The 25,550-nt window shown below is 40.2% G+C and overlaps 1 protein-coding gene across 4 annotated transcripts; it reads right to left on the bottom strand.

Moving 5' to 3' along the window:
• Positions 1 to 520: 520 nt before the first annotated feature.
• On the bottom strand, positions 521 to 25,114 carry LOC113110133 (transcriptional regulator Erg-like). Of its 4 annotated transcripts, XM_026274152.1 has the most exons (10): positions 25,041 to 25,114; positions 20,909 to 20,988; positions 10,614 to 10,813; positions 7,302 to 7,414; positions 4,180 to 4,383; positions 2,899 to 2,979; positions 2,640 to 2,756; positions 2,507 to 2,563; positions 2,274 to 2,321; positions 522 to 2,058 (listed from the first exon to the last, which is right to left on the bottom strand). In XM_026274152.1, exons 3-10 carry the CDS (start codon positions 10,736 to 10,738, stop codon positions 1,547 to 1,549), a joined length of 1,257 nt encoding a protein of 418 aa, XP_026129937.1. In that variant the 5' UTR covers positions 10,739 to 10,813; positions 20,909 to 20,988; positions 25,041 to 25,114; the 3' UTR covers positions 522 to 1,546. The 4 variants fall into 4 exon arrangements, with proteins under 4 accessions (XP_026129935.1, XP_026129937.1, XP_026129938.1 ...); XM_026274153.1 differs by lacking the exons at positions 20,909 to 20,988; positions 25,041 to 25,114 and adding an exon at positions 19,934 to 20,039; XM_026274151.1 differs by lacking the exons at positions 20,909 to 20,988; positions 25,041 to 25,114 and adding an exon at positions 16,255 to 16,388.
• Positions 25,115 to 25,550: the final 436 nt, after the last annotated feature.

Here is a 25,550-nt window from a genome sequence, read left to right as displayed (position 1 = left end):
TAAAGGGATACTCCACCGTGTTTTCATATTAAACTATGTTTTTCCCTTACCTAAGACGAGTTGATACATACCTCTCTCGTCTCAGTGCGTGCACTCGATCGCTTTGGCGCGCGGTGACACTTTGAAAGCACTTAGCTTAGTCCATTCACTCAATACGGGTGAATTTAAATACAGTTACTCGCGTAGTGTAACTCGACCTAGGACGGTAACACAAAACAAAACGTTGTGCTTTTCTAAGCGTGTAAAATGGATAACTGTATTGTGTGGCGGAATACCATGGCAAGTGCTTGTAAGCACTTCGTCTTGGCGCAGTAATATCTTCACTCGTGAAAAATCCTCTCACCGTCCCCGCTCCCTCTAGTGAAAATATTAACTGTATTTAAATCGGGAAAAGGTGGAGGTGTTTGATAGCTTCTCTGCTTGGCCCATATTGAGTGAATGGACTAAGCTAAGTGCTTTCAAAGTGTCACCGCGCGCCAAAGCGATCGAGTGCACGCACTGAGACGAGAGAGGTATGTATCAACTCGTCTTAGGTAAGGGAAAAACATAGTTTAATATGAAAACACGGTGGAGTATCCCTTTAAAATCAATCCCAGCGGTTTACAAGGTTGCCAGGTCTGCGGTGGGAAAAACCCTCATTGCTAATCAGAACTAGCCCAATCACGTTTTTCCCCCCAGTTTCTGTCCAAATAGTGTTTCGGGGAGATCACTTTAACCCACAGACTACACTAATGTAAAAGTAGCCCAATTCTGCAGTAAAACAATTCTGCAATCCTAGTGGTTAATGTAATTTACTCCCAAACTAGCAGCCATGCTCATGTGCTCTCTCAGTGATCTCTATTCAGATATTCTGTGTAACACAGCCAGTCTGTGACCGAGGAGAACCGAGCGTTTACTCTTGTCCTTCTGTATTATTGACACTATTTTCCTGTTTAATACTGTAAAGATGCTTTAACACGATCTGTATTGATGAAATCTGCAAGCAAACCTTGCTGGTCTGTGCTCATATGAAACTGCAAATAAGTGATTATATTTTTGGAGCACAATAATCGTGATTAACCGTTGAACCAGCCTTACATTATCATCCTTCACGTGAACGGCCACAATTCTTCCTCCTCTCTCACACCTCAGTCCTGTCTTCCTCTCTCTCTCTCTCTCTCTCTCTCTCAGACCTTCTGAACTCTCTCTGATATGTTTGTACATTAAGGCACACATGAACATACGTGACCCTGCACCAGTCATCAGGGTCGGTTTCTTGAAACTGAGATTCATACATACATCATAAAAAATGATCTCTCCAGTGATGTGTGGTTTGTTCGGAGGACAATGTTTGTCTGAGATACAACTATTTGAAAATCTGGAATCTGAGGGAGCAAAAAAATCGAAATATTGAGAAAATCATCTTTAAAGTTGTTCAGATGAAGTTCTTAGCAATGCATATTACTAATCATTAACACTTTCACACTCCTGCTAAACTCCAGGCTCCGCGAGCGGGTGGTGGATGTTCTCTCTCCAGTCAGGTGTGTTCTGGAGATGTGGTGGGACTCTAGTAGTAGGAGCCCAGGTGCGAGGGCATGTGTGCGGGGGGGTGTCGAGGGCCGCTGTAGAGTCCCGGCACCGGAGCGCTCCAGTACGGACCCGGAGCGCTGAAGAAGCCCGGCGAGGAGACGCTCATGGCCGGAGTGTGTGGAGACACGAAGCTCATCTTCTGCGGGTACGAGCTCATGTAGGACAGCTCGGCTGGGTACTTGTAGATGGAGGACTCGGGCGGATGCGGCTGCAGGGCCTGAGCGATGCCGTGGAAGTCGAACTTGTAGGCGTAGCGTTTGCCGTGCACTTTGGTCATGATGTTCTTGTCGTAGTAGTAGCGCAGGGCTCGGCTCAGCTTGTCGTAGTTCATGTTGGGCTTGCTCTTCCTCTCGCCCCAGCGCCGAGCCACCTCGTCCGGATCCGTCATCTTGAACTCGCCGTTGGTTCCTTCCCACGTGATGCAGGACGAGTTCGAGCTGTCGGAGAGAAGCTCCAGGAGGAACTGCCACAGCTGGATCTGACCCGAACCTGAAGCACACACACACACACACACACACACACCTCAACTATATCACCACTAGGACTGTCCATTCAGGGACAGATTCACTAAACAGGGAAAATTAGCACTAGAATTATTGCAACTATAATGCGTGAAGATATTAAGATAGTATATAAATATTAACATCATAAGGTTTTGTAATGACGCCATGCGTGGGAAAGCACTTCACAAATAAATTTCTCACCTGGATTGGCCAGTCTGCTGCTCGTCGGCCCTAAAATCTGATACGGATCTGAGAAGAAGATGACAAACTGACATGAGAGACCATCCTAGAGATGCACTTCAGCTGATTTATAGAATAATAAAATATGCTGACAACCGATTAATCGTGTATTCTGGATGCGATTAATCGCGATTAATCGCTTGACATTACTAAAATCAAGACGTGAAACTCCTGTTTGTGAGTGATGCTCTCACCTAGCTGGACTCTCTGCTCTTGGGTTTTGCTCATGATGGCAGCAGGACTCTGAGGAACTAATGAACACACATGTTCAGGTTAATGGTGAGCATCAGCGGCGTAACGTGTGCAGCACATGTGTTTCTGACCGACCTTTAGCTGCAGACGCCGGCTGACTCCATCCGGAGCGCCGGCCGTGGAGACTGCTGTCTGCTCTGCTGGCGTCTGGAGGGAAGACGGAGGCGTTTGGGAAGATGAAGCTGGCTCCTCCTGAGACACAGATCAGTGTGAGCGACGCCTGACAGTCTGAGCTCATTCAGCATCAGCAGCACATGCACCTCAGACAGAGTGTGTGTAAGCGGTGTGGGCGGGGCCAGGGGCGGAGTCAGGGCGGGGCCACAGGGCTGCTTACCTGTATTGCGAGCATGCATTAACCGCGGGGAGTTTTGCAAGGCTTTGTCAACATCATCTGAGGTCAAGTGAGGAAGCGGAGCTGAGAAACAAAACATCCATGACACGTGAAAAATAAAGAGAATCAAACAATTCGACAAACATCCTGCAACACGATGCTGACTGAAAGAGAGACGGATGAAGACTGAAGGGTGGATGCATATGTGTGTGTGTGTGTGTGACAGCAGACAGGCAGATAAAAACAGTGTTCGAGTCTCTCTCTCTCATCTCATGCATATCTAACACTGTACATGATACAACACGAATTGAAGCTTCATGAGCATTCTGTTTCAATAATGTCACAATGCAAAACATTTCTTAAGATTTCTTCCAAAATATCATTCATAAAGCTGGCTTGAAAAATATATATTTTGTATATTTGTAGCAATAGACAACAATATGTTTCTCTTTTATGACAAAAATCATCAGGATATTAAGTAAAGATCATGTTCATGAAGATATTTAGTAAATCTCCTACTGTAAATATATTAAAACTTCATGTTTGATTAGTAATATGCATTGCTAAGAACTTCATCTGAACAACTTTAAAGATGATTTTCTCAATATTTCGATTTTTTTGCTCCCTCAGATTCCAGATTTTCAGATAGTTGTATCTCAGACAAATATTGTCCTCCGAACAAACCACACATCACTGGAGAGATCATTTATTCAGCTTCAGATGATGTATACATCTCAATTTCAATAAACTGACCCTTATGACTGGTTATGTGTCACAAATATATTTAAAAAAGGAAACTAAAATACAAATATTTTATATAATATTTTATAAATATTCTCCTTTAGGGAGAAGCATGACCTGGATTGACCTGGTTATAACACGGCTTGCTGTGCATTATCCTGGTTATACCATGGTCACTCCAAGCACTAAAGAGTTAAAGCTGTTAATGCTGTTTGCAGCTCAATATTAGTGTAAAAATGAGGGTTATTTTTATTAGTCACAGTTCGTTAGTACTAAACTTCTGTCTGCTTCAGATCAGACTCAAAGATGAATTAATTATCACTCGAGAGAGAAAGAGTGAGATGACAGCTGTGTGTGAATTAGTTTCTGTGCTCCTGAATGTTTCTGTGTGCGCTCTCTCTCTCTCTGAATAAAAGCAGTGCATTAATATAGAACGCTGATTACACTGACACTGAACTACCTGTGCATTAAACAGCTGAAGCCAGTATTCAGGCAGACAGAGGAAGTAGATTATTACTGCATGTTAGAGGTCATGTGACTCACTCTCTCTGAGGTAGTGCAGGTGAGACAGCAGGATGTCAGCTGTGTAGCTGCTGGTCAGACGCTGGACGTCGTCTTTGCTCATCTTGCAGAGCTCCTTCCCGTCGATGCTGTGGAACAGAGACAGGTCCACCTCAGGAAGCCCATACTCCTTCACGGCCCACTCCAGCCACTGACGAACATGATCCGCTGACCACAGGCTCGGATCTGCACACAGCACACTCTTTACACACTCTTTACACACTCTTTACACACTCTTTACACTCTCTTTACACTCTCTTTACACACTCTTTACACTCTCTTTACACTCTCTTTACACACTCTTTACACACTCTTTACACACTCTTTACACACTCTTTACAACTCTCTTTACAACTCTCTTTACAACTCTCTTTACACTCTCTTTACACACTCTTTAAACTCTCTTTACACTCTTTACACTCTCTTTAAACACTCTTTACACTCTATTTACACACTCTTTACACTCTCTTTACACTCTCTTTACACACTCTTTACACTCTCTTTACACACTCTTTACACACTCTTTACACACTCTTTACACTCTCTTTACACTCTCTTTACACACTCTTTACACTCTCTTTACACACTCTTTACACTCTCTTTACACACTCTTTACACACTCTTTACACACTCTTTACACACTCTTTACACACTCTTTAAACTCTCTTTACACTCTCTTTACACACTCTTTACAACTCTCTTTACAACTCTCTTTACAACTCTCTTTACACTCTCTTTACACACTCTTTAAACTCTCTTTACACTCTTTACACTCTCTTTAAACACTCTTTACACTCTATTTACACACTCTTTACACTCTCTTTAAACACTCTCTTTACACTCTCTTTAAACACTCTTTACAACTCTCTTTACACTCTCTTTATACACTCTTTACACTCTCTTTAAACACTCTTTACACTCTATTTACACACTCTTTACACTCTCTTTAAACACTCTCTTTACACTCTCTTTAAACACTCTTTACACTCTCTTTACACTCTTTACACTCTCTTTACACACTCTTTACACTCTCTTTACACTCTTTTTATACACTCTCTTTAAACACTCTTTACACTCTCTTTATACACTCTCTTTAAACACTCTTTACACTCTCTTTAAACATTCTTTACACTCTCTTTACACTCTCTTTAAACACTCTTTACACTCTTTACACTCTCTTTATACACTCTTTACACTCTCTTTAAACATTCTTTACACTCTCTTTATACACTCTCTTTAAACACTCTTTACACTCTCTTTAAACACTCTTTACACTCTCTTTAAACATTCTTTACACTCTCTTTATACACTCTCTTTAAACACTCTTTACACTCTCTTTACACTCTTTAAACACTCTTTAAACACTCTTTAAACACTCTTTAAACACTCTTTACACTCTTTACACACTCTTTTCACATTCTTTGTAAAGAGTGTTGTGTATAATTTGTGTATAATTTCATATTAAAGTGCAATAACATATAAAAGATTATGAGACATTAGGATGCGTGTCAGATCCCCGTCATGTTGAGCAGCGTCAGCTCTTAGAGTATTAGCAGCCGAACAGAATAATAACCAGCGGATGTGATGTCTGTTCATCAAGAAGAGGAAATCAATAACTTAGCTTTAGGGATTGAAATATTTTTAATTTAGAATTTAGTTTTATTCAATTTCTGTATATTTCCTGCTTGCTGAAGGGCACAGGTAAATATGACATTTATTATAATGGATTGATGTGAAGACTGTTTTAAGTTAAATTCATTTAATTAATTTATTTGATAGGGACACCTGCAGCACTGGTATCAGTGATCCTCGCCTGCAGGCGTATAAGATGGTGACACTTAGGGCCCTATCTTGCACCCAGCGCAATTGACTTTGTACACCGACGCATGTGTCATTCCTATTTTGCACCCGCGCAAAGCGCGCTTTTCCCTCCACAGAAGCACGTCGCTAAACTAGTGAATGAACTTGCGCTCCCTGGGCGGTTCAGCGCAAAAAAGGAGGCGTGTTCCGGCGCCAACAATCCCTGGTGCTATTTTGCTGTTCCATTAAACAATTGCGCCACTGACCAGAAAAAACCTAGTCTAAAGTCAGTGGCGCGTTGCGCGTTGTTCATTATGCTATTTTAAGGGCGCATGCTTGACCATAATGTAAAGCGTGCACAACGCGCATACACTTTGCTCATGTAATCTACACAGATGCAACAGTTATTTTTGACAATCATAAATTGTTACACTAAAAAAATCTTAACACATGAGATGACGGAAATCATTGTGGTGTATTTTGGGTGGGTTTCTCCCATCCCCATACAACACAACTTCTCTGTCTTTCACTGCTCTTACAAGAACATCAGTCTCCTCGACTGTGAACCGCTCCTGGCGTGCGCCTGGTAAATACGCCATAATAATAGCAATCCATAATGGAGCTTGCGCACCTGCTTTTAAAGGGAATGTTGGATGACGCTCTGATTGGTTTATTTCACGTTACGCCCAAACCACACCTATGAATAATGAAGCTACTTCAGACCAACCCATTTTAGATTTGCGCCGGGCGCAAGAGCCATTTATCCCGCCGGGAAAATAGCAACAGCGCCGAGACCCGCCCACAAACTTACTTGCGCTTCGCGCTTTGACACTTGCGTTTCAGATCATTAAAATAGGGCCCTAAATGCCTTTATGTTGTTCCTAGATTATTGCAATATAAATTTATATTTAAAAAACTTTAATGTTAGGTGAAAATAACTGTAATTAATTGTGATTAATTTCAGAAAAACATGTGTGATTAATTAGTTACATTTTTTAATTTACTGAGTTTGGTTTGACTTTCTTTTGAAAGCAGTTCACTCAGGTTTGGAACAACACGAGGGAGAGTAAATGATAATAGAATTATAATTCTAATAATTCTAATTACAGTTCAGCGTGTGTCCAGTTCATAGTGTACTCTACTCATAAATCCACTAGTTGACAGATTAAAGTTGTGAATCAGTGTAAGCACACACGTCTATGGTCCTGCTGCATGAGCGGGAAACAGGATGTTGTTGGTGAGCATCAGCAGCTCAGCAGGAAGTTAGACAGAATGATGAAGCACACACAGCTGTGATGAGTCACCTGCAGGAACGATCACTCTGCGCTCGCTGCTCCACGTGTTCGGCTCCATAGAGCTGCTGTACATCACTGGAGAACCCTTCCCCTTCACCACAGAACACACATCAGGAGAGGACCTGCACACACACACACACACACATACACACACACACACACACACACACGTTTGTTTCTGTGAATTGTGGGGACTTTACATAGCCTTATATTACTGTTATACTGACTAAACTATATTTTCTGTCACTTAACTCTACACTGCAGAAAACCTGTTTCCATTCTTACACTTTCACATCATTTACTTTCCTGTGGGGACATATGGTCTCACACACACAATACAATACAATACACACACGCACGCACACACACACACACTACAACACACACTACAACACTCTAGCTTACACACACACACACAATACAAAACAAGTATAAACTACCATTCAAAAGTTTTGGGTCAGTAGGATATGTCTAAGAAATTAGAAGATGCATTAAATTGATAAAGTGCCAGAAAAGACACCTCTAATGCTCCATAAGATTTCTATTTCCAATAAATGTTGTTTTTTTAACTTTCTATTCATCTGTGAATCCTTTAAAAATAAAAATAAAATGTTTTCAGCACTGCTTTGTTTACAGCTGTTACCGGGGAAACCTCGCGCTTTAAAGCATCTCCTGCTTATCATTTCTTCCATGTTTTATTTTTAAAATCCCCTTTTGTTTACCAAAAAATTAATTTTCAATATTTAAAAGAAAATCAAAATGAATGTTTTATGCCTTCATTTGATAACCAGAATTTCTGAAGGGAAAAAAAACATTTCATAAGGCTATTTTAAGAAAAATGTAATAAATGAAGTTGTTTCTATGCATTTAAATAATTACACATGCTATAAAAATCAATCATGGTGAAGAAAAAATAAAACATTTTATAGGGCCCTAAACATGTCATTTAAAAAAAACTTTTAATAAATTGCTGTGAAAATGTATAAGTGTTATGATTTAAATTAATTAGACATGCTTTTTGATTAATACATTTAAATTTAACCATTAAAAAGGAGTTGAGAAAAAAAATGGAAGCAAGAAAAATTAAAACAGAAAACGGGATTTGGAAAAAAAAAACTTTAAAAAAGTAAAGTAAAGTATTAAGTAGTGAAGTTACTTTTCAAATGCAGTAACTAGCAAAGTAATCTCATTACAATTTACAGAAGTAACTAGTAACTAAATACATTTTTTGAGTAACTACCCCAACACTGATTATTTTACAATATTTTCTGTATTTTTGATCAAATAAATGTAGTCTCAGTGAGCAGGAGAGACTTTCAAACACATCTTACTGACCCCAAACCAAGTCTTTGTTACAGTGTTCAGCTGAATGAACTGAAAGAAAGACAGAAGGTGAACGCCGGAGGAGCGTGGGCAGATGATGCTAACACTCGATCTGTCCAGAGCGTTTCTTTACTCTTCTTCATGAGGACAGATGTGAGGGATTCGGCTGGAATGTGTCACATCAACAGCCCAGAGGCTTCATACGCATTCGCTCATGTGTCGACCAACTGTTGGGCTCGTGGAGATGGAAAGAGCTGCTAAACTGGCACGCATCTGTCAAACACGGCCAGCGCTGCTGATGCAGGAGCAACGACAGCAGAGAAGCTCACACACTGACCCCAGCTGCTTCACATCACCTTCATCAGTCACTTCAACACAGAGACTACAGCCAAACACAGTGTCTGCCCTAAACTAAAGCACAAACAATACTAGATGAAATAATATATATATAAAAAAATAATAAACACACAGTACAGACCAAAAGTTTGGACACACCTTCTCATTCAAAGAGTTTTCTTTATTTTCATGACTATGAAAAGTGTAGATTCACACTGAAGGCATCAAAACTATGAATTAACACATGTGGAATTATATATGGAGTTATATACATAACAAAAAAGTGTGAAACAACTGAAAATATGTCATATTGTAGGTTCTTCTTTTGCTTTGATTACTGCTTTGCACACTCTTGGCGTTCTCTTGATGAGCTTCAAGAGGTAGTCTCCTGAAATGGTCTTCAACAGTCTTGAAGGAGTTCCCCGAGAGATGCTTAGCACTTGTTGGCCCTTTTTCCTTCTGTCTGTGGTCCAGCTCACCCCTAAACCATCTGGATTGGGTTCAGGTCCGGTGACTGTGGAGGCCAGGTCATCATCACTCTCCTTCTTGCTCAAATAGCCCTTGATGCCTTCAGTGTGACTCTACAATCTTCATAGTCATGAAAATAAAGAAAACTCTTTGAATGAGAAGTGTGTCCAAACTTTTGGTCTGTACTGTATATATATATATATAAACTAATAAAAAAGTGACAAAAATACCAAAATCTACTAAATGTTTAACTAATATAAAAAAAGGAAACAGAAAATAATAAAGACGATCACAGTATCTCAGTGACACTAAAAGAGCAGTGTCTCTGATGTCTGATTTTCTTCTATTTGTTGAGAACTGAAGCTGGTTTCCATCTGGTGAGGAACACATTATGATGATCAATGAGTGTTCTGGGCAGAAGATCACTGGATCATCATCTTTCCATCGAATCAATCTGATGATCTGATAGTGGAGAGACGGCACAGAGCCACATGTCCTGACGACTTCAGAGGAGCAACACAGACCAGATCCAGAGCGCTTCTGTGTGTCTGTATCAACCAGAGCTGTGCCATAACCCCCCAACACACACACACACACACACACACACACACACACACACACACAGAGACACAGATACACACACACACACACTTTTCAAAGCATGCTGTGAAGAAGTGTTCAGATGAAATCTATATTTGATTAACAGATTTTCTGAGCCTTTTTTCTACACTGACAGAGATCTGATATCATGCTGCGCACACAGAAACATTCAGGAGGTCAGAAAATTGTCTATCAGCGAATCTTCAACATGTTTTACAATAAACAATACTTCTGGATTGAACTATTTTTAGAGTTTAGCATGAAAAAATGCTGTTTTATAAAAGAAGTTACTGACTTTTTGCGACAGGATTCATCTTAAGGCATTCCTCATTCATTCCTAAGTGATCCGTAAACAGTGACTGAGTGATCCACAACTCTGATGGAAATTCAGAGACTTCATGGCTGTAATGTGTTTGGTTATTATTCTGGAGGCCATGAGATTTTAGTCAAAATAAGCAAAAACGCTGTCAGTGGCTGGCAACTTTTTTCAAACATGCTGGCAGAGAAAGAGTTAAGGCATATGTGATCCATCTCTGATTATCCCTCTGTGTGACCCCGGTCTGACCTCTCTCCTGCTCTGGGGGCGTGTCTCACCTGGATCCCGCGGCACACTCCAGCTTCACAGTGATGCGTCCAGGGGGCGGAGCCAGCCAGTCCTGCTGATGCACTCTGGGACTGAGTTTGTTTGGGCCGTATTCACCGGCGGCGGACGCCGTCATGTCCGTCTTATACTGAGACACTCCGTACGAACACTCGTATAAAGACTGATCCTCACTCACCACCGACAGCGCCTCCTACAGGACACACACACACACACACACACACACACACACACAGAGTTTGTGTTTCTGAGCTGAGAGTTACTGCCAAAAAGATCAGAAATGTAGTCCTTGGTTATATCCATCAGTTGTTGATTGGCTGTTGAGATGTGGGCGTGGCTATCTACAATGGAGGCGAGTCTAAATGTGAGCTTGTAGTGGATTACAGCCAGTGTTGGGTTAATTTCTCTAAAAATGTAATTATTTACTAGTTACTAATTACATCTTCAATAGTCTAATTAGATTACTGTACAAATTACGCTCTTAAAAAAAGTATTTAATTACTTATTACTTTTTAAATCCTATATCAACCTCGATTTTTAAATTAATGGTACAAGGACAGGGTTATTTTGATTCCTCAAGTAAATACATAAATTATTCTGGTCACACTTTAGATTAGGGTTCGATTCTTACTAATAACTAACTATTAACTATGACTTTTGCTTCAAAATACTCCTAATTACTGCTTGTTCATTCTTAGTAAAGTAGTTTAAACATTTAGATTAAGGTCTTCCAAAATAAATAAGACATTAATATGGGATTTTTAAGTAATAATAATATTACATTTTATTTATAATGCGCTTTTCTAGAACCCAAAGCGCTACAAACTAATAAAATACAAAACAACAATAAATGCAATACAAAGTAAAAATTATAAATCATGAAATACTCATTACAGTACAACACAGTAGAATATTACTGACAGTCCATAAAAGCAATTTAAAAAAGACCCATCACGCACCCAAAGGTCACAAAACACTGGACTTTTGGTCGTTCCTAGGATAGCAAAGTCCACTAAAGGAGGTAGAGCTTTCTCACATTTGGCTCCCAAACTCTGGAATAGCCTTCCTGATAATGTTCGGCGTTTCTCTGTTTTTGCAACTCAGCAGCTCAATCAGGAGAGATCTGAGTCGAGCTGAAGCTGGACGCTTGTACAGTTACACCAGAAGAGAATTTACTGGATCAAACACTCTGAACTATCCATCAGAGACAGAAGACATGAGCAGACTGATCGTGTTAATCATTTAGAGATCTTAGACATTCATGAAACAGGAGCTTTATAGAGTTAAACTCAGATGAATTCATGAGGAGCGCAGATCTGGGATCAGCTGCAGGAAAAGGAAGTGATGTCGGAAACCAGATGAATCTGCAGGCCGCTGATAACAGAGCTGTGAAGCCCATTAGTGAGCAAACCGGTCAGAGGAACCTTAACCTGAGAGAGAAACACACTCCAGCACACCACACACACACACACCAACTCACAGTCAACATCAGCTTCATCAAGATAACACACTCACAACTCCTGCGTTCCAGCAGATATGAACACGCCCATAACACACACAATGCCCCGCCCACCACACGCTCTCAGCCAATCAGAGGGAAGCACTGCAGTGATTGACAGTCTGCACGCCTCGATAGAAAGAACAGCAGTGATAAACACAGAAAAGTGAATGAAAGAGATGTTCTAGAGCAGGGTTCTCCAAAACACTGGAGGTCTATCTTCTGAGTGTATGTGACTTCCTTCTTTCAGAATAATCCAATCAGAGTTATAATCCTGTGCTTGCTCTTCTGAGTTAGACCCGGCTAACCCTTTCACCGGTCGATGGCATATAGCCTCTAATGTAGTAAGAAGAGTGGAGATTTTTACATTAGCTTATGTAGAACTGTTTATGGAGCAGGTCAAATTTAATTGATCATTCTGACTCATCCTTTTATAAAAAAGTTTTCAAGGCTGACATGTTATAATTTTATTATAAAAAATGGTCACAACTTTTAGTACATGTCAGTAGATAACACGTTATGAATATTTCTGTTAGTTTAAAATCTGGTCATGATTTTTTTTTTAAATGTTTTATTTCACTGTTTAGACAAATAAAAAGAGCATAGTGCTGCTAATTTTATTTGTTGGCTTTTGGTAAAATTATTTCAGTGTGTGTATCGGTTCTTTTTAATATTTCCTGCACATTTGAACAATGCTGTGTACAACCGTTTGGACTGATAGATTATTAAAGAGATTTAAGTGTAGCTCTCAGCCGCTTTCATTTATAAAAAGTAGCTCCCAAGTGAAATACGGTTGGAGACCCCTGTTCTAGCGAATGAAAGCAGACTTGTATGGGTTTACACGACGAGAAATCAGCGTTTGGGTCATTCACACATGTAGCCACAGACAGGAAGTGCTCTGCTAGCATTTCCTGCATTCCTGACAGCACGGGATAACAGGGGCTGGGAATGGAAAAGAGGAAAAAGCTCATCCATCTGCATTTGTGAGAGCCTCTAATGAAGCGAGGAAGACGCCCATCGTTAACGCCGCGGGAGCGACACGAAATTAACCTCAGAGCAACGCAAATACAACGCTCCACCCTCCACAGAGACCAAGAGTGTGATTGTTCACGATGTTCAAAGAGTTTGAGTGAAAAGAGTTATCATAGTTAACTAAAACTAGTCTGAAACCATTAAAAACATGTTCCTTAGTTGAAATATTATACAAATATATATTATATACCCTGTAAAAATGATTCTCTTACTTATTTCAAAACACAACACACAATTCTCTCTGTAACACACACAAATCTAACAGGAAGTATCTTGACTTCCTTTTTCAAACATGAGCGATCAGAAAGCCACAATACTTCATCAGTAACTCCTCACATCTACACAACTACACAAGCTGGATCTGTGTCTTTAATTGTGTGTAATACTGTGTTCACAAACACAAATGCTAACAGGAAAAAGTTTGCTTTTGTGAATTTTTCAACATCTCTCTGCAGTTACTTTCAGTCTTGTGCAGTAATGTTCACAGGAGCTTTATGTTTTAAACAACTGTGTGCATATATCCATAAACTATTCTTATTCTTATCTAAATCAGAATTCTGACAAAAATTCTAATATCTTGATACTAAAATATCGCTGGTTGGGGGCGGGACTATCTGCTTGACTGACAGACGGCAGGAGAGTTTAGGAAACCTGTTCGGACTCAGCAATTATTTCTGTGAGGAATGACTTGATAAATGTTCAGAATGATTCATATTAATATTATAAGTGTTCACTGTATGTGAACCGACAGAAGCGTTTGTTGTTTAGACTCAAGATACTCAAATCTGACTTTCTAATAAAAGTTGAATGAAACATGAAGAGAAGCAGAGACGACAGCAGAGATCAGCATCTGATGAGTTTCACATTCTCAGCACATCTGTGCGAATCATCTCTCCACCGACTCCATGTTCAGACATCTCTACAGTCAGACACGCGTGTTTACATGCGTGACCCGGTGGATCTTAAAGATTACTCTCCTCGTCATGTTTCAAACCTGTTCGGCTTTTCTTCTTCAGTGGAGCAATGGAAATAAAAACGATTCTGAAGAACATCAGGAACCAAACAACATTTGAGCAAAACTGACTTTAAATGTATGAAAAAAAAAAAAAAATATCTAAATATCTTCTTTTTTTCAGTAAATACTGACACAATGATCATTTTCAGATCAACTATCCCTTAGAGATCCGTACAGAAACCTTCATGTCTTTGTTTTTCTAAAGTTTAACTGAACTGATAACGTTTGTAGTGATGCTCTTGAATGGAAGTGTCTCATGGTACGAGAACTAAAGTGTGTGACAAACTATTCCTGATTAAACGAAGCATCACAGGTCAGCTTTAACCGGAGGAACAGTCTCGATACTTCATTCAGCAGACGCTTTTATCCACACGAGAAACGATAAAACACTGTGAAGTAGAGCTGAATTGAAGCAGACGCAAAATAAATAAACTGAAGAGGATCAAATATTCCACTGAAACTTTAAACTCTGCAATCATAAATCACTGATTCGTGAGACGCAGGACAAAAGGGTGCCATAAATAAATACTGTGCTCAGACAAATGAAACTTAATTTATATATCTAATGTGTAGAGCCAGTGAGCTATGCTTCGATTCAACCTCACAACTTTACTCTTTTTTTTATCAAAATGTGCTTTTTACCTTGGACTGTGTAATATAACTTTAACTTTATCTTTAACAGGAATTAAGTTGTTTTTAACATTTCAAAGCATTGTCATGTTAGCAGACAGATTACACTTTCAGATGTGACCAACAATTTGTCAACAAATATAAAACATCAATGAAATATTATTCAATAGTCATCTGAGAGTGGTGATGAAAACCTGAATTTGTAATCATTTTAACTGTCTAATACACTGAATCAGTTAGTTACCGTATTAAATCAAACACAACAATCAGTGAGGATGTTACGCTTTATAAAACAGGGTTAGGTAACTTTTAAAAACAGTTATATGAACAAATAAAACAATTCATTGTTTTCCTCTATCCATGTACATTCACCGGGATCTCAATATTCACATTTAAACACCAAAATTATCTGAGCACTTATGATCAGAATATGAGCACGTTACAATTGCTGGACGTGTTTTGTGTCATGACTCAAGAATCAGTGAAAAAGTCATAAAAAGCTAGTCCAACTTAACTAGCATTTAACCAGTCTAACTCTCCCTTCTCGGGTCTAACTGAATAAAACAGGGTTTCTGCAGGGTTGGTGAAGGTAAACTTCTCCAGACAAAGTCAATAAAAAGTTAAGAATAAATTGAAGGGAACACAATACATCAATATGGTCTCTAAATCTGATTGTCATATATTTGCAACACTTTACATTTTTTTCAAATACAACAGATCTCCGTTCCTTTGTAATTCACTTACCTAAAGCTTTGAGATCGGATAGCTCTGCTCACAAACACTAGAATATGGAAATAACATTTACCTTTTGAACATGCCTTAAAAAAAAAGAGAGAGAGATCTGTCTTGTTTTCCAGTGCAGATGTCTAAAGTTCCTTAAATCAAGATACATTTACTGGAGATGCAAGATCAGCATATGAAGTCTTGTTTTTGAATTTATGGATAAAACAAACAAAAAAAAGAACAAATTTCTGCCAAAAGGCTCAGAAAAATCTACTTAATTCAAAGTGAAAATAAGTTTTCATTCCCCACTGAAAGATATTGTTTTTGTTTTAATCATAAACTCACTTGAATTTGTTCGGTTACTCAGAAAACAAGATTTTGCATCTAATGTGTCCTGATTAAAGGATGTTTAGATATCTGCACTGGAAAACAAGACACAAATACTGAGGAAGAGAAACATTTTTTCGCAGTTAATGCTTTAAGACTTTAAGACTTTCTGCTCTCATTTAAGACATTTTAAGGCATTAATTTGTGAAAAGAGTGAATTAATACTTTGTAAGACCCGCAGAAACCCTGTAACAGTTATGATCAGTTGACTAAGTTGTACGACTAGTCAAAGCAGTTTATGAAATCAGCCACAGATTTGACCTTAGAGTCTCCACACAGAGCGAAGTTCCACACACACTCTCAGAAGATGGAGCTCTCCAGAAACGAGTGTTTGAGGAGCCGCTCTTACCTTGATGGTGCTGGCCATGCTGGAGCACGACGGCCGTCCTCGCGCCGCTGCCGTGTGTGTGTGTGTGTGTGTGTGTGTGTGTGTGCGGGGTTCTGCAGAGCGCGGTTCGGAGCGGATGAGATTGTGCTAAAGCTGGAAGTGAAGTCAGCCTGCAGGAGGAAGAGCTTTCTATTGCTTCTGGACGCGCTGCTCGAAGAAACAGGATATTTGGGAGAGCAGAGATAAGCTGAACTGAAACAATGATGTTTTTCTGGATGTGTGTAAGATGGAGAGACAGGATACAGATGTGTGTTACAGACAGACGGACAGATGAAGATCTGACCTCTCACACTCTCCTCAGGTGTGCTCATCTGTCACACACCCTTAATGCACTACGAACACAAGGGTCAAACACACTCGATCACAACACAAACTGATCATAGTGACCAACAGCACACACAAACACACACAACACTGAACACACACACACACACACCGCTTTTTAACTAGCAGAACTAACTGAAACCTCTTAACAGCACAGATCAAGTGTTTGTGTGTGTGTGTGTGTTCCTCTGATTCTCTTGAGTAACATCAGTTGCTTTGAGGAAGTCACAGTGAGACACGTTACAGTGTGAAGAAATCAGTGAACACAGGAGAGACGCCCTGATAAACACACACACTGAACACACACACACACGCTCGCATACACACACTCACTAACACAGTTCTGTCACGCTACAGGAAATCACAAGCAAAGAGAGCAGCATTCCTGCATTCTCATGGAAAACAGAGTGCTGTCTCTCCACAGACAGACAGACACATGGAGAAACAGATCGAGACAGAAAGACAGATAGACAGAAGGACAGAGATACAGACAGACAGATTAGAGAGAGACAGATGAGAGACAGACAGATGAGAGACAGATAGAGAGACAGACAGAGAGAGAAAGATGACAGATGGAAAGAGAGAAAGATAAACAGATGACAGAGAGACAGATGACAGATAGTGAGACAGACAGACAGACGACAGACAGATAAATGGAGAGACAGACAGATGGAGAGAGAGACAGATGGATGACAGACAGATGGAAAGACAAACAGAAAGACGGACAAATGGAGAGACAGACAGACAGATGACAAATAGACAGATGGACAGACAGACAAACAGATGATACATAGACAGATGGACGACAAACAGATGACAGACAAACAGACAGATGACAGACAGACAGACGACAGACATGGGACGACAGACAGACGGCAGACAGATGATAGACAGATGACAGACAGATGGAGAGACAGACGGATGGACGACAGACAGACGACAGACAGATGGACGACAGACAGACGACAGACAGATGACAGACAGATGGAGAGACAGACGGATGGACGACAGACAGATGACAGACAGATGGACGACAGACAGACGACAGACAGATGGACGACAGACAGACGACAGACAGATGACAGACAGATGACAGACAGATGGAGAGACAGATGGATAGGTGACAAACAGACAGATGACAGACAGACAGACGACAGACAGATGACAGACAGATGGAGAGACAGACGGATGGACGACAGACAGACGACAGACAGATGGACGACAGACAGATGGACGACAGACAGACGACAGACAGATGGACGACAGACAGATGACAGACAGATGGAGAGACAGACGGATGGACGACAGACAGACGACAGAGAGATGGACGACAGACAGACGACAGACAGACGACAGACAGATGACAGACAGATAGACGACAGACAGATGACAGACAGATTACAGACAGACAGACAGATGACAGACAGATGGATGACAGACAGACAGACAGACAGACAGACAGACAGATGGACGACAGACCGACAGAAGGACAACAGACAGATGACAGGCAGATGACAGACAGACGACAGACAGATGGACGACAGAGAGAAGGAAGACAGACAGATGTAGAGACAGACGAACAGATGACAAATAGACAGATGGACGACAGACAGATGACAGACAGATTACAGACAGACAGACAGACGACAGACAGATGGATGACAGACAGACAGACAGACAGACAGACAGACAGACAGACAGACAGACAGGCGACGGACAGACAGATGGATGACAGACAGACGTCACAGACGACAGACAGATGACAAACCGACAGACAACAGATAGATGGACGACAGACAGACAGATGACAGACAGACAGACAGACATATGGATGACTGACAGATGACAGACAGATAGACAGACAGACGACAGACAGACGATAGACAGACAGATGGATGACAGACAGACGACAGACAGACGATAGACAGACAGACAGATGGACGACATACAGATGGAGAGATAGACAGACAGACAGACAGACAGAAGGGCAGACAGATGAAGAGACAGACAGATGGACGACAGACAGATGACAGACAGACGACAGACAGATGGAAAGACAGACAGACAAATGGAGAGACAGATAGATGACAATCAGACAGATGGAGAGATAGACAGATGACAAACAGACAGATGGAGAGACAAGACAGAGAGATGACAAATAGACAGATGGACAGACAGACAAACAGATGATACATAGACAGATGGACGACAGACAGATGACTGACAGATGACAGACAGACAGATGGAGAGACAGACAAACAGATGACAAATAGACAGATGGACGACAGACAGATGACTGACAGATGACAGACAGACAGATGGAGAGACAGACAAACAGATGACAAATAGACAGATGGACGACAGACAGATGACAGAGAGAGATGTAGAGACAGATAGACCAAAGACAGATGACAGACAAAAGGTGTTAAATATGAGACTCCAGCTGAGCTTTATCATGATGATTCACACACAAACACACACACATCATCACCATCATCACTACAAGCAGTAAAGGGTTACTCCACCAATAAATTAAAATTTTTTCATTAATCACTTATCCCCATGACATTCCAAACCCGTAAAATCTTCAAAAAAACACTTCAGAAAAAATCTTCAGAACACAATTTAAGATATTTTGGATGAAAACTTGGAGTCTTGAGACTGTCCCATAGACTGCCAAGTAAATAACAGTGTCAAGCTCCATAAAGGTATGTGAAGTCGTCGTCAGAATACTCCATCTGCAATCTTGGTTACATGAAGCAACAGAAAAACTTTTTGTAAGCGAAGAAAACAAAAATAACAACTTTATTCAATAAATCCTGTGTCAACAGTCTCCTCCGTGTCACTCCATATCATGTGCTGTGTATACTCTTCTGCGTCCTCCTTACCACCAGGATGTGCTGTTTCTACCTGCATTAGCTTTTGAAATAAAACAGCGCATCCTTGTGGCCAGGAGTATTTTGATGACAAATTTTCATACCTTTCCTGGACCTTGACACTGTTATTTACTTGGCAGTCTATGGGACAGTCTCAAGCCTCCAGCTTTTCATCCAAAATATCTTCAATTGTGTTCCGAAGACTAACAAAGATTTACAGGTTTGGAAAGACATAGGGGTAAGTGATTAATGACAAAATGTGTAAAGGGAGTAACCCTTTAACTGCAACAGGTGCTTCACAGTCAAACTTAATTTAGAACCACAGCAAGCCACAAAAAACATTCAAAACACACGAAAAATTACACTTTTCAGATTTCAGAGTAAAACAACAGCAAAGTACACACAAACACACACACACACACACACACACAGAGACTCACGTGAAGATCATGTCGTGTTCACAGATGGATGAGCTGAAAAACTCCTGTCCCGCTGCGGCACAGAACTCATCTGAGCGTTTAGATCACTGCGACCCTGAGCATTTGTGTGTGTGTGTGTGTGTGTGTGTCAGTGTCACTGTTTGGCGCTCATCCTGCTGAAGCTGCTGGATAACAAATGTCTGGAGAACTGCAGGTTTTCTGCACATGCTGAACTTGAGCAGCGCTCCTCCATCACAACACACACAGACAGAGCTGCGTCTGAACGTCTTCATTACTGTACCGTGTGTGTGTGGGGGGGGGGGGTGTATGTGTGCGTGTGTGTGTGTGAGTGTGAGTGTGTGTGTGTGTGGGGGGGGGGGTGTGTGTATGTGTGCGAGTGTGTGTGTGTGTGCGCGCGTGTATGTGCGTGTGTGTGTGTGAGTGTGAGTGTGTGTGTGTGTGTGTGAGTGTGTGTGTGTGGGGGTGTGTGTGTGTATGTGTGCGTGTGTGTGTGTGGGGGTGTGTGTGAGTGTGTGTGTGTGTGTGTGTGTTAGAGAAAGAGAGATAAACAGGACTGTTTTAAAGAAACTGGACCCACTAGCTGCTGATGGACACTTTACTGTTTAATGGAGTCATGAATGACAGGAACTGTGACATAATTACTTTAAAAAAATAATAACAATGTAAGTAAAGTTTGCTATAGTAACGCTAACTTTAATCCTGTTTACAAGCTGCAGGACTTGTTTTTTGACATTGTAGGAGTTTTCCCATCTGTTGATGACCCTTTAAGACAGTAAGAGAGGACGGACTTATTTACACTAATGACACATTGAAGAAACCTGACATTTTAATCAAACATGTGATTACATATTAATCACACGAGTGTTTTAAAAATAAGTTATTAAGCTAGATAAAAGAAAGTCTGTGTGTGTGTGTGTGTGTGTGTGTGTGTGTGTGTGTGTGTGTGTGTGTGTGTGTGTGTGTAATTGCCTGTACCTGTGTGTTTGACTGGTTCTGGTTCTCCTCCAGTCTGGATCATTTCCTCCGACAGACATCAGACATCTGACCACTGCAGCCTAAAACACACACACACACACACACACACACACACACACACAGATGGAAAAACACTTTCAGTATCAACACTGATGGACTTCAGCTCAGCACAGAAACTGCGAAAGACCAGCCTATAATGACACGTCTATACACACACACACACACGCGCGCGCACGCACACTCACACACTCACACACAGATTTCAGCTGGAGAGTCTGCTGAAGAAATTAATAACCACAAACACTGCAAAACATTATTCTCTTAGTGTTTTTGTCTTGTTTTCTAGTATAAATATAAAACAAATCTTGAATAAAGATGAATTAAGTGTACAAGTAAAATTATTTAAGATATTAATCTTCTTTAAAAAAAAGAAAAGAAATCCAAATGTTGTTAATTTTTGTTTAAAACGAGCAAAAATATCTGCCATACCAGAAAACAAGACCAAAATACTCAGAGAATAATTATTTGTAGTGTATTTCTGTGTAAACGATATTCACACTGTGCTGAAATGCACATCAGCACTGTTTCTGTTCTAGAGGAAAATAAGAGCTCATCCGTGGTGAATCCACCCGACGGATCCAAGAGATTCCCGTGATCCGGATCACACCGCTCCGCTGCGGTGGGTCTCTCCGTCAGTTCACCTCACTGAGCTTCTCTCACCAAAGACTAATCCAGGAAACACACTTGTGTCCAAACGTGACTCTACTGTCTGAGCTTCATCTCTGCTGCTCATCATTTCATTTGATAAAACATAATACAATACGTCACATAAAAACACATCTCTTCCATCTTTATTTGACCTTCTAACTCTAGCACTCTCTATTCTAATTCAATCAAATCACAAGGATCCCTTCCTGATAAACCGCCACTATATATATATATCTATATCTCTGAGACAGTAGGAGAATAATGTGATAAAGGTCTTGTGTCTCAGAGTGTGCAGACGTAACACAGTTATTCAGTCACAGATGAATGCAGGACAGTTCTACAGAAATACTTTGACGACAGACTTTGCTCTGGGTGTTCAGAATGATAATAACATTTCAGATGCTGTGAACCAGATCAGTCCAGGCTAGTCAGGATTGCTGAAGTGAGTTAGCCTTCAACCCGGAGTATCATTTGGTTCGGCTTCGGACAAGAATTAGAATTTCAGTGCATCCCTGATTATATTTTCATTTGCACACACACACACACACACACACACACTTGCACACAAATTTGAACCCAAAATATGGTTTAGTAACAAACAAAACAAAGTAAAAAACGAACAAACAAGTAGGTACACTCACACACTCACATACACTAACACAAATGCCCTCGCACACTCAGTGAACTTTTACAAAGACACACACACACACACACACACACGGTTTGAGTTAGCAGTGAGTGTGTGTCGTCTGTGGTTCACCGCTTCATTCCTGCGCTCTTACGGTAGCTGAACACGTTCTGATGTGTCGGGGTGTGTTCGACTAAACACAGAAACAACAACACAACACAAAACCTTCACCCTGTCATCATCACATCAGACCAAACCTCTCTGTTTTAACACAAAACAACATATTTTGAAGAACACTGAACAAAGTTAGGAGTGGCGAACACACACAACATCACAGAAACAAACCAGTACAGACCGAGGAGTGAAGGACACCAACACTGGACTCATTATATATCTATACTGCTCACACTTTACTGAGTTAAATCAGAAACTGCACTTCCTCGCCCACACAGATGTCCTGCATGCACTACACTTACTTTACAAGATGCTCCCTAAAAAGATTGCGATTATAAAATAACCCTAAAAGAGGAACCAAGTGATTTAAGTCAAAGAAAGAATACGCTAGATCTATGTTGATATATGTATATTTCTATATGATCAGTTCACTCAGAGCTGAGAATTTGAGCTTGTTTCTATAAATGCCCACACACTGTAAAAAAGATTTTCAGATTTGTACATAAAACAGGGATTACTGGACAACATTCGACAAGAAAATACTATTTCAGCTACTTCAAAATCTCACAGTTACTTCAGCTCTTTTATTTCTGAGTGAACACAGCTGGAGAGTAAATCCTCCAGCAAACGTTTTCATCTAAACACCAAGACAACACTGGGTCAGAAAGAACAGTTCAACCACAACAAAAACCAACACAGAGATAAAAACACTAAAAATGAGGAGAATATTCATTTACATTTATAAATCTACATTTAATCATTTAGCAGACGCTTTTATCCAAAGAGACTCACAGATGAGAACAACAGAAGCAGTCAGGACCGTCTCAGTCTAGTACAGAACACTTTTTTTTTAAACAGAAAGACAAGAAAAGGAAAAGTGCTAGTGTTAGTTGGTTAAGTGCAGGCGAAAAAGATGAGTCTTTAGATGTTTCTTGAAAATGTGTAAAGACTGTATTGAGATTGGGAGGTCATTCCAGATAATACAAAAGCTGTTCGGTGATTCATCAGCTAGCAGAATAATTCATATCACAAGGAGAAAATATGGAGAGGAAATAGATGAGATATTTGATGTCAGCATCCTCCCTGTTTTAGATTAGTCCAGCAGAGAAACAGCCACATCAGCAGCTCGTCTCAGAAACACCAGCTGAAACTGCTCCGATAAACTGATCATCACAGAATAAATCATCCTTCAAATGATGCTGGCCATAATTCTGAATGCATGTTTGCACTTTAAGCTCACTACTGTTAATATAATAATTTACAAATAATGTTACACTGTAAAAAATACTAATTAAAGTTGTAAAAGTCCAGTTTTTCCATGCTGAAATGTTACTATAATGTGTTATTTGCTATTTCTATGTAGTCCTCTGTGACATTTACTGACTGAGTGTAAAACAATTTCACTAAATTAATGAACATTTGTATTTGACAGATACTTTCATTGCTACAAAAAGATTAAAGATTTCTGTTTTTGAACTTTGTATTCATCAGTGGATCCTGAAAAATTAAATGTATCATGGTTTACACAAAAATATTGTGTCTTGAGCAGTAATTTATCATATTATTCTGATTTCTGAAGATCATGTGACACTGAAGACTGGAGGAATGATGCTGAAAATACAGCGGAGCATCACAGAAATACATTACACTTTAACACAGATTCACACAGAAAACAGATGATTTACATCAGAATAATATTTCACTAATGTGATTGTATTTTGATCAAACATACGCCGCCCTGATGAGCAGAAGAGACTCTTTCATACACAGCATGAGCTGCTTGAGGTTACAGAAGAGATCCAGCGTGTAACACACACAGAACGAGCTGCAGTTCTCTCTCTCACACACTCACACACACACACACACACACGCGCACACACACTCACACACACACACACACACACACTCACACACACACAGTGTTTCACACGGATGACTTAAACAGGACACTAACAGTCCACACAGAAATCATTCACACAGCAGATAGCTTTGGTGATTTGTTTCACTCGTGGGTGCAGGACACTATCGTTCATTAATGTAAGTGAAAGAGCATAATTAAGTAGCCTAAACTGTGTCATATTATACCCCTACAAATTATTCAGCCATGTTTCGCTTAAGTGTTTTTTCTTTAATTGCTAATGCAACATTTCTACACCACAGACCGAACACGATGAAGCATTGCTTGGTAATCAGTTGAATACTTAAATTTAACATCTGAATCCATCACACACCTTTCTATCAAAGACATTATCAAGATTAACTTGTTCTGAGATATTCTCATATTTTATTCACATTTTCAGTGAATAAACTGTGAGAAAGGTGTCTTGGCTTGACTGTATACTAACACACTTCCGAGACTTGACCCTTGACCTCTAGGGTCAGTGTTCAGGCTGCTCCTGAATGAGTTTGACTCGGTTTAATCAAACCACACAGTATTTCTTCACTATTACAGCACACCAGCGCAGTTCTGAGAGTTATCGCTAGTTTATAGTCACTTACTGACCTTTATTTACACCGTTTCATCAATGCTGACATTATAACCGCGTGCACACACACCGCAGCACTCGTGAGAGAGGACACGAGCAGAAGAACAATCATCAAGCAGCAGAGAAACAAACTCACCATGTGAATCTCCCCGGTGCTGAAGTGAAGCTTCGGCGGAGAAACAGACGCAGGCTGCGTCACAAACTCTCGCGCGCTCCCTACACAGTCAACATCGCGCTCACTACACTACATACTGCCTAGTGCGTACTGCCTAGTGCGTACTGCCTACATTTAATCTGGTTTGCGTAATCGTATTCCAAAAATGAAGTACTTATAATTAGATTAAATTATGCTTTGAAATACTCGTAGTTAGACCACAGTTACTTTTTTATTGATTACTTGATATTCACACAATAGCAATACATTATTCATAATTGATTGATTCCCCTATTTCCTTTTTATCTTTTAAATGTTCCTTTCTAAAGTGCCTATGCAATTAAACAAATATTTAATTTTATAGTAAGTGTTTTATTTTGATTGATGTTATACATAAAAGTACTGAAAAGCTCTCAAACCCCTGCAGTTCCTTCATGAATCCCAGTTTAGAAAACCTGGTAATAATGTAATGCTTAATTCATTTTATGTTGT

The sequence above is a fragment of the Carassius auratus genome, chromosome 10 (assembly GCF_003368295.1).
Source record: "Carassius auratus strain Wakin chromosome 10, ASM336829v1, whole genome shotgun sequence".
Taxonomy (NCBI): domain Eukaryota; kingdom Metazoa; phylum Chordata; class Actinopteri; order Cypriniformes; family Cyprinidae; genus Carassius; species Carassius auratus.
The sequence above is the reverse complement of the archived record's forward strand: the minus strand, read 5'-3'. Positions and strand labels throughout refer to the sequence as shown.